This window comes from Limulus polyphemus, unplaced genomic scaffold (assembly GCF_000517525.1).
Source record: "Limulus polyphemus unplaced genomic scaffold, Limulus_polyphemus-2.1.2 Scaffold3296, whole genome shotgun sequence".
NCBI classification, from domain to species: Eukaryota; Metazoa; Arthropoda; class Merostomata; order Xiphosura; family Limulidae; genus Limulus; species Limulus polyphemus.
In genome coordinates this window covers 14671-26078 of record NW_013668906.1, presented here as the reverse complement: position 1 = coordinate 26078, position 11408 = coordinate 14671, and the positions used below count along the sequence as shown (strand labels likewise).

The window sequence follows — 11408 nt, the reverse complement described above, 5'->3', positions numbered from 1 at the left end:
TTGGTTGACAGATAATGCCTCTGATATATATATATATATATATATATGGAATTTTTTTTTAAATTCCAAATATGCATAATTCAATCCAGAATGGATTCCAACTGTGTTTAACGATTATTATCATTGCATTGATCTTATTTGATCTCATTGATCCTATTTGTTTTTAACTCGGACAGTGATTTATTCAATGGTGAAACTGAAGAAAAGCATGAGTGTAAACATCATTACTTGTTTGTGGGAGGGGACAGGTAAATGAATAAAACCAAATACCTTATGGTGTATATTCAGGAGTCAGCTACTTCTTCATAGTTGTTTAGGAAAATTGTAAGTTAGGAGCACTTGTACATAAATGCTGATGTTGAGTGTGCCATGTCCGATAGCAAATCGGATCATTTGTCCTTGAGTACATTAAATTTTCTGTGACAAAGCCAGAGGTGCTGGGGAAATCTACCTTACTTGAGTGGATGGTAAGTAATCAACAAAAGTACCATCAGGATCCTAATGCAAAAATCAAAATCATATAAACTTTAATTATGTTTTTTGAGATAAAGTCTGTTTTATACTTTTAGCAAAAAAAATAATGTTCACTTTGTCATAATGGTTTGCTGAAAAATCTCTAGACTAAGATTTATTTTTGGTGAGGCATAAGCATTTTTTACTCGTTTGTGATTATTTAATACTTAATGAACATAACAGTGTGTAAGTATACTTATTTTGTCATGCTGGTGAGTTTAAAGACACAATTTTCTTTGTAATGATATGTTATAAATTAAAAAGTTATCGTTGATCTGTTGTGAACTCCACTATATACAATATAGCTATACCACAACTTTACAGTTTCTTATGTTTGTAAGACCTCTAAAGATTTATTTAATTGTTTTGAGATATTCTGATATTTCCTCGGTTATATTTTATAAATCATGTCATTTAGTTTATTAGTTTCTTTCAAAATATGAATGGAATAATATAATTTTGACTTCTGAATTTCACAGTTATGGAAGTTCAACCTAACCAGTAAAGTTTGGACAAAGCTTCATACTAAAGGGAAAATGCCCTCACAGCTGGCTTCTCATGCAGGTAAAGAATTATTAGTTATAACTGTTTAGTAAATACAGTGCTTATTACTAGCAAGTGATCTACAGCCCCAGCTACCAAACTATAAACATAGTTCAGATATCTTAAATTAAATTAATTAAATTAAATGTTCTTTTGGATTCTTAAAGAGTTGACATAAAAAGGGAAAACTCATTTTTACTTCAATGCCACGATGTATGAACTATATTTATTTAGGACTTGTTGTAAAATGAAAAATATGAAATTGATTTAACTTCAATGTTGATGGCTTATTTAATATATTAAAACATAGGCAGGTTGGCAACTTCCAGCGTTTTAACAACTAGATTTAGCTCTGCGGTCTGCTGGCATAATCATTAACCCTTTTGAAATGGGTAGGTCAAAATGTGCATGTCATGACCTTTTACAGGGTTACATCCAAAATTTAATTAAACCACTTTATTTCAATGTACATGAATAATCTTGGCATCAAAGTGTAGTTAATAAATCAAATTTTAATATTATATAAGATTTAAATTCTTAATTTTATGAGGAAACATTTTAAAAAAAACTCAATCTCTTCTAGTATGAGAATTGTGACATTGGTCCTCTAGGTCTTCTTTCTTCCCTAATTTATTTATCACCTCTCTGAGAAGTACAGAATTTAATGAAAATTACTCATTATAATATAGATATTATGAAGGCATAGTCTAATTTTTATAGCCCTCAATTTTATTTGTTTATAGTCATAAACTAGAAAATCAGAACCACTTGCCATGTCTACATGTCACAGCCTCTCTTTCACAAATTGACAATAATTCTTTTTAACTTTTTATACTGTATAATTTATAACCAATAGAAAGGCAAAGTTTTAATACATCAAATTATGTATAATGCTGTGTTGTTTTCACTACAGAGTATTGTCAGTTTCATCTTCAGTTTGAAATCTTGTGGAGTTCAGATTGAGCAGCTTTGTGAATGAATTTAAGCCCACCTTGTTTTAGTTAGAAAGCCAGCTAAATTATGAGTTATAAGATAGTTTGCAATCTATGTGTTATTGTATGTTCTTAGGTGCATTATTTAAGTAAATAAAAAATGTGTACTAGTATCATCATTATGAAAAAAAAGTAGGCTTAAATTTCATCGGCAACAAAGAACGAGGTTAAAATTAAGTATTTTATTTCTTGTTTTTCATGTATAATTTTATGTGTTGTTAGGTTAAGTAAGATAATGAAAAATTATAATAATAAAAATTCTTCAGGGGGTATGCTTATGAGCAGTCTGTGTGTTAAATCGTACGAGCTACAAGTTTGCTGAATGATTCACAACTTGTTTGGTAGAATTATTCGTTAGACAAGGTTCAAAGGGCAATAAAACAGTAAGATTAAATATAAACAGATGTAGACTGTTAAAATCATTAAACTATTTAGGATAAACAATTGTAGTTTTTTTGTTATAATCTGTAGTTATTCTAGAAAGGGAGAAAAAAGGTAATATCGATTTATTTCAATTTTTTTTATTGTTGTTACAAGGTAGTTTAAATCGATAATACAAAATGTTTGATATTAAGGAGGATTTAGATGTTATGCAAAATAAAATTTTCAGAAGAAAAAAAATACTTTTAATCTTATCGCAAAAATCAATTTGCATTTGAAGCAGTCAAGACTTTTACTCCATATATATATATGAAATTAATTAAAAAAATGACTTTTTTTGTATACAAAAGACTTGTAATGTTTGCTGAAAGGTTACTAAATTTTGTGAAGATACACAAATGGGTGGAATGATGGCCACACCAACTTTGAGATTGCATTGTGTCAAAAATCACCAAGTGTTGTAATGTTATCCCACTCATTCCTACCTTGTTTCTTTACTTTTTGTTCCTCCCATTCCAACTTCTTAATTTTTTTATGCTTGTCTCGTAGCTATATTTGTTAGGCACCAAGTCTCAAGAGTGACTGGGCTCTAGGCCTATCCTTCTCATACCTTTCCTCGGAGTTATCTCTTGACATTTTTTGGTGCTTGCTAATATCTTTGCTCTAGTTTTTCTGCCATTTAGCTAAGGTGGCAACCTTTTCTTTGGCTGGATTAATGGCCAAGGCTTGTTTTACATATTCAGCATTACTGTTTCTAACCTTATCTCTATTCTTGCAGTAATGCTCTCTTTAGTTGGATAAAGACTTTTCAAGGTTATCAACATAACATTTTCTCATTTTTTCTTGTTTTGTTTCCTTGAAAGGTATATTTTAAAAATCACACTGTTTCATGTACAACTTTAGATGTCAGTAGGTCACACTGAGCTTGAAAACAATGCAAAGGTAAATTATACAACTTATCTTTCTTGTTTTCAGTCCAGAGCACTCGAGCAAAGCCGTTTTAGACTTTGGCAGTGGTAGCGTTTATCCTCGCATAGGAGACTAATGTCTTAGGCACTGACTGCTATGATATAATTGGTTTGTCCAACACAGAACCCTTGAGTCAGATGTATAGAACTGAAAACTTTGCTTCAGATATGGTACATTACCTCCCCTCACATATATAGCTATTCTTGTTCAGTACTGCCCTCTATATGGAAAACAAAAATTCCACAAGCCTTGACGCTTCCACCTATCTGGAATTGACTGTTTCAATGCATCTCACATGCAAATCATCATGCAACAACCCTCCACCAACAAGAGTGCAACATACTCGCTTGATGCCTGTGACTCCCTCTGTTCAATTCTTTCAAACTATCACTTTTTGTTTGGTAGTATTCATATTGTAATGTTTAGTTTGTGCTCTATTCAATTTTTTTCTGTGTCTTTATATTAATTTCTCTGAACAAGTTTACTCTTTATTATACAATAGTGATATTTTTAACTTGTTGAGTTATTCTAAAATGGAATTATTTTATATTTCAACCTGGTTATGGAAATTATTACTTCATTACAAAAACTTATTTGTTTCTGCCAACACAGTTGTGTTTGGTTATTCATTTTGCATTATGAATTCTACGTTACCACTTTAGAGGTTATATGTTCTATTAGCACAAGCTTCAGGTCACGGTATTACGTGGGAAGTTTTGGGCTTTACTTCATCAGGAGATTGATCATCCAATGAACTGACCTTCATCAGGCCTCACCTCGAGTTTGGGGGCCTACAAATTTTGACATACAGTCTGCTGACTTTGGAAAGATAAGACGTTATGTTGTTATGGTTTTTGAATAATTTTATTTTTAATATTATTATCTGTAGTTCTTTGAGTTCTAAAACATAAGTTTTATTAGATTGGTCGATACTCATAGTCCAGTTCAGGTTAGAAATTAGGCTTAGTTGTATCCTTTATCTTATATCACTACTACGGGTTTTTTATTTTAAGATTACCTGTAATTCATCTTACTGGTATATTAATCATTCATTTAACTGTATTGTTTTCCTTCCATATATCATGTCTCATATATAGGTTCTTGTTAATACACACTTATTTCCTTTTATAAATTACTTTTTATTTCATTTTCGTTATTTTTATATTTATTGTTAGGTTAAGGTTTTTATTTTAGAGCTTAGTGATATCCTTTATCCTGCACTGTTCGATTAGGCTTAACATGTGTCTGTTATTTTTGGTTTACCTGTAGTTCTACTTGAGGATTAATTGCTAATTAAATTAATTATCTTGTTAGCTTAGGCTTCACAAGTGTCTGTTAATTTCAGTTTACCTGTGGTTATACTTCTGGGTTACTTGTTAGTTTGGTTAAATATTTTGTTGTTCTTCAATACATAACATGTATTACATATGTTTCTTTCACTAATAAATTTCTTACCATTATATTTGTTTAATTTATAATTTATATTTCTTATCCTTAATTTTATTTGTGTGGGCCCCTGGGGGCTGGGGTCCACCCTACCTACTCCTAATATTACTCGCCTTCGTTTTAACTTTTCCGTTTCTTACCATCTTCCACATTTCCTTTTAGTCGGTTCCAGATGACTTTGTCAGTCCAATACATGTTTTGTGTTGCTTCATTGTTTTCAAGGTTTTTCCATTGAATCCATTTCCCATGATTTCCTTCCCTTGCTCCAGTTGTCAGTTGGAGGTACTTTGTCTGTTGAGCACTGGGACTACACCTCATACGTTCATCTCCCATTCTTTACTTTGGGTTGCTGTTTCTTCCTTGTCATGGTACCGTCATCCACCTGTTGCCATACTTCACTCTTTCATGAAGCTGTGAGTGGGTAAGTTACCTTTTAGTATATATATACCTCTTATTTTTCAGGGGCATGTCCCTCTTTTTTTTTTTCTTTTATGGATCCTGCTCTGTAGCGAATGATGCCTGTCCAGGTGTACTTAAGCTAGTAAAAGATGTACTGTAAGGCCATGATAACTTAACAGTTATAATTCCATGGCCAGTAAATGCACACTGCTGAGATGGGGTGTTCCACAAGATTGCTTGTAGGTTTATCTTTGTGATATATTTGCTTCATTACTGTGCCTGTCCCGGACCATACTCACTCATAGATTTCATGGGTAAAACATAAAGGGATAGCTGCCCATCCCATTCCTGCCATGTTTTGTATTGAATAAATCAGTATGGTCTGCTTTTCAAAGTAGGGTTTCGTGATCACCCATTGCACTGTCTCAGGTGTTGTCATTCCTCCAGACTTTCTAGTGGAGTTTGAAAGTTCTTACCACTTTCCAGTTCCAAGCCACTGGGTTATTGGACCATGGAGGCATTCTCCTGAATGTGTTAATGAAAAACAAATATATATATATACGTAAATGATGATAAAACCATTCAGTTGAGAGTAGGGTGGTGGTTCACTTCTTCAATTGAGATGCCTCGTCCTACCCCCATGTGGATGCAGTGTGTTGGAGATTTTAAGTTTTATTGCACATCTGGCCCATTCCTACTATAAGTACTACCGTACTTATGATAATGGCATGAACAGTAGCTAGGGTTCAAAGGGTAATAAAACAGTGAAATGTAAGTATAGATAGATGTATACTGTCATGAGTTTAAAGATATTTAAGATAAACAAATGTATTTTCATATTACAATTTGAAATAATTCTAGAAAGAGAAAAAGATAATTCACATTTGTGTATTTGGTGGTTACGAGGTCATTCAAATTGACCAACCTTGTAGTTAGGGTAGGGAAAATAACAGATAAAATATAAGGTTTTAGTGAAAAAAAAAAGTTTGAAGTTTCTTTAAGAGGTTTTAAAGATTATGCAGAAAAAATTGAAATTTTTGAGATGAAGAAAGGTATTTTTAATCTTAATGTGGGAACCACTTTGCACTCAGAGTAGTATATAGAAATACTATATATATTCATGGACAAATCTTTAGTAAAAATACTTCATTAAAAAATCTGATATTTTTTGTACAAGTGACTTGTAATGTTTACTAAGAGTTTACTAAGATTTTGTGAAAATAAACAAAGTGTATTAAAAGTTTTAATAAGGAAACTATAAGGAGTACAAAATGGTTACGAGACATGTTTGAGAGAGTTAACAGTTATAGTATGGAAATTCTGATGGTTACTTTGTGGTTACAAGGTCAGTCACATTGACCAACCCCATATGGAAAGAGTTAACTACTACTTTTATACTACAAGTAGGGGTTTCAGTGAATTTTAAATAATAATAAAAATAAAAATCACACACCATTGGATTCTACAGTCACAAGTTAATAGATTTACACTGCAACTTCAATTATGTAGTTAATAATTAATAAAAACAATTAAAAATTATAAATAGACCTTTTGCTCCATGCTACCTTTCCACTGGAACAGTGTTAACAAAATGTCGGTGATTTATCACTTTACCTGGTAACCCGATACTGCATGACACCCATGTCAAGGCAAGGTTAAATGTAGTCCCAATAACGTCCATCCATTTCAAACTCGTATCTGTTGTATTCATATTATATGGATAAATGAAATGATAATTGTCAATAACCAAATGTTAATAATGAAGTGTGAGCTTACCTATATATCTATGAAAGTGCAGGAGAGATTCCGTAATCACATTGGTTGCAAACTTAAAATACCATGATTGACAGGTAAGTACCAGTAGTAACCTCTACCTGTTCTATGTTATATCATGATGTAACTGGTAATTGATACATCGTTCGTAGCCACTCCCAGTGATATGACATAGAGCAAATTATTGCCAGGACAACTTAGTCTGTTTATGACAGATGATATGAAGTAAAGCAACTTGTTGCCAAGCCAACGAATAGGCTGTTTACAATCCCCATTCGTCATTTTTTGACATGCTGTTGGTTCGAATTGGGCAGACATATCTATGTACTGGTTTACGCATCATGTAGTCCACACCACAAAGTTTATTGTATGGCATTGTTTTAGAATTAAATGGCTAAAAGAATTTTAAATGGTTATAAAGTTTTATTTGTGTGTTTTAAAATAGTAAGTACTTCTGAATCCGATGAAACCAGCCAGACCAAAGTACAGATTTTTGATGTATCACTGATCCTGATTGGTCCAGCCAATTCGAATCGACACGCTGGTTTCAATTTTAACATTTGCTCGTTGATCTCTGACAAATGGTGGATGATAATTTTCGCAATTATCACTATGTTTTTAAAGCAGATTTACAACTTGTGACAGTACAGTTGCCTTGACATTTTCATTTGTTTTTTGGTGTACAATAATTAGTATTTTGTTTATGTGAGATTTATATATTAGCAATTGCGATTTCACATTCACACGCTTCCGTGGCCACTAACTATAATTATCTGGGACCCCTACAATAACAAATTATTTTCCTTTTGTGGTTGTGGTTTTATCACAGTTACTTAATCATTTACATAAGTAATGTAGTCTTTCTTTTATTAATTGTTTTCTGCTGCCATGTGTATTTTATTAATAATAATTTTTCTTCAAACTTTTCTGCATTTTTTATGTTTAAAGATAGGATTATTTTTTAGCAACTTGAGTATTAATAATTGAATTGAAAAATAAACTGTCAAACTACATCTTTTGAGTTTGATTCAGACTTAAAGCTTTTCATTTACTCATTAGAAAAAAGGAACAAACTGCCTCCATTTAAAAATTTGAAAGCTGCACAATTCAAAATAAGAATGTTTTTGCACTATGAAAGTGTATTTTTGAAGTTATTTTGAATAGTTTTTGTAAACCAGTTGAACTATTGCTAGTGTATTAATACCCAATATATTTTGTTGACAGCCACTATGATAGGCAACAAACTTTTGGTGTATGGAGGAACAGGTGTACCATTTGGTTCAACAAGTAGCAACGACCTTCATGTGTGTGACTTGTCAACATTAGAGTGGAGTCATCTTAAAACAACTGGAACTCCCCCTAAGCCTTTGTATGGACAAGTATGTAAAAAGAGAAATAACACTTTTTTTTTATTATTAATTTACATAACTCACTAACTATCACTTGCATACAAAATAATAGATTTATAAAACTTAGAATGCTTGTTATATCATGAAGAATGATATATTGGGTGCAGAGTTCTTTGTAGTGCCATTATAAGCTTGGAGGACAAGTGAAACCCAAAGCAAGTACTACAGTAATATTTGTTTATAAGCTACTGTGTTATCACTGAAAGTCACTGTAACTCTACATCATGGCTAAGATTTTTATAGGCAATATGTTGTATTTAGTAAACTACTTGAGAAGCCATCTTGAATTAATTCAGTATTTCTTATCAGACACTCACTGAAATAGAATGACAGTGAATGATCATGATTCTGGTTCTGTAATAGAAGAAATTAAAGTTTGTAAAACATACATAAAATATCATTATAGCAGAATGAGGAAAAATTAATTCTAGATTATTCAAAAATGACACATTCCTGCAGGCTTGTCAGTTGCATTGGAACAAAAAGTGTGATTTCTTAGATGTAAAGTAAATATCAAACTAGCTTTTACCCATTGGTAAGTAATGTATATTTACATTAACAATATTAACTTAAACTTCTTGTTGCTGCATTTATTTTTTATTTGAAACAGAGTCTTGTGAGTTATACTTTAACCCTACTGGGACCTCGGAGCATGTTTCAGATATTGAATGCACACCTGCATATAAATTTTAAAATTTAAGTAAGAATAATAATTCATTTCCTATTTCAACAGTTCTTAAGCCAAAAAATTTTAGAAAGGATGTTTTGTCATTTTATAACACATATTTAGTTTAATTTACAGAGAAAAATGAAAAAAATTGTTCACACTTCCATTTCTGTGCAACTCTGAGAAGTCTTGCATGTTAACAATGCACTTTTTAATTTTTTTTATAAACTTTTTTCTGGCTATTCAAAAGTAGGTTTATATCTGCTAAAGAAGCTGTTATCCCTTGGGAATAAAATTATTTGTGTTTTGTTTTTGATGTGATTTTTCCCTTTTCTGTTTGAAGATTTATTATGGCTTCCTTTTACTCCCACCCCTTTTATGATGTCACAATATGTGACCTGAACAAGTACTAACGAAACTTAGCTTTGAAAGTAGCTACAGGAAAAGTACCATTGGACAAAGCAGATTATAAAGTATTTACATCATTGTGAAGTAACATGGTGTGAGCAGTAATTTACAGTATTGTGGGAAAGGGACTACCTGGAGCTTTTGTAGGGGCAACGTAGAAATCTAATGGGAAGTATAGAACACCGGGAAATAAACGGAAAATCTGGGAATTTTCTTATAATTTATTTTTTCACAAAAATGTTTTTGTGATAGTTGAATTGTATGTTTGAATACTACAGAAATTTTCATCTGGAACAAGACATCAAGTAAGCTTAGTTAGTTTTAGTGAGTATGGTAGGTAATAGCAAAATATTCAGTGATTCAAATTATTATTTATTGATTATTATTGTTAAGTTTATCACATAAATAACTAAATATCTAATGAAAAGAAACTCGATATACTAAATATAAATTGATCTTGAACTAGATTATTGTTAGCAAAAATATTGTTACCTAATTGTTTGCCAGAACTATATACCATGTAGTAAGTCTGTACTATGTTCCATTCAATTTTAATTATTTCCGCTGTGAGATGGGGAAAAAAATCAAGGGATATCAGTGACACTCCTCCAGTCCAAGAAGGGGTTAAGAGCATTTTGTATGGAATTTATCTTGCATACAAATCTGTAAAAATGATTTGTATAGATTTATTGTTGCATACTAGATGATACCAGAGGGTGTTCTAGAAATATAGAAACACTCGTGTTAGATTACCAAAGTTTTCAAAGATTGGCTTTAGATTATGAAAACTTATTGTATCCATAAGTTTGTGTTTTACTGTTTAATGCAGATAAAATCATGTGTGTATTAATTACAGGGGGTAGCCCTCTACAAAGAAGCATTATATGTAGTTGGAGGTACTTCAGGATATGAATACACAATGGATGTCCACAAGCTTGATTTACATAAAAAGGAATGGAAGCTACTTCCAGCAAAAACGACACCAGATAGCAGGCATGTATCGTATACATTGGTGTACATGATTTTAACTTAATTAAAATGCTAGAAACTGTTGGCACTAGACTTGAATAAATATATAGAAGCTACAAGTTTCAATTAGTTAACAGATAAATTTGGACATAAGTTTTCTCAAAGTTTTTTTATTATTGTAGGAAGGCGAACAGTCTAAATGTGATTCAGTTAATTGCAGGAAATTTAAAGATTGACTAGGGAACAAGACCACCTAAGTAAATAAAACTGTCCCAATCAAAACAAGACAGGTGAAAGAAGGATATGTTGATTTGGACATAAGTTTTCTATTATTGTAGGAAGGTGAACAGTCTAAATGTGATTCAGTTAATTGCAGGAAATTTAAAGACTGACTAGGGAACAAGACAACCTAAGTAAATAAAACTGTCCCAATCAACACAAGACAGGTGAAAGAAGGATATGTTGATTTCCGTATACTTTTGCCCACAGATTGCTAATTATCTATGTCACTGTATCCAACATTGAACACAATAGTTTTTCAAACAAATTTTAATTGAGTATCTGAAGGTTACCTAATTATTAAAAATGTACTTTGACATCAATATAGAAAGCAACTGTAGCAATTTCCTTGTAACACTGTGGTGGTAATGTTACCTTAGAAAAGGATACTGTATCAAACAGAGAATGGTAATTACTGTACCATTACTGTTCTTGTTTGCAATGTTTTAATAATTATTTGTAATTTCTATTCATGTCTTTATTTGAGAGAATAAAAAAAAGTATGTGTCCAAAAAAATAAACTTTCTAAACATTATTTTTGAGCATTGCATAAATGTTTTCAGTCCTTCGTATTTGAAAATAGTATGGTGAGTAATTTTTGTTACCACTCGCCTGAAAATAGCAGGTGAGTGATTTTTTACCACTCGCCTGAAAATAGCA

At 31.6% G+C, this 11408-nt stretch overlaps 1 protein-coding gene across 1 annotated transcript in view; it reads left to right on the top strand.

Annotated features, from left to right (window-relative positions):
• Nucleotides 1-11408, top strand: part of LOC106469090 (kelch domain-containing protein 10-like) — a 32637-nt gene that overhangs the window by 9959 nt on the left and 11270 nt on the right. The window contains exons 3-5 of the mRNA XM_022397502.1: nt 993-1077; nt 8241-8395; nt 10357-10527. Coding sequence (XP_022253210.1) covers nt 993-1077; nt 8241-8395; nt 10357-10527 — 411 coding nt within the window. The remainder of the gene's footprint in view (nt 1-992; nt 1078-8240; nt 8396-10356; nt 10528-11408) is intronic.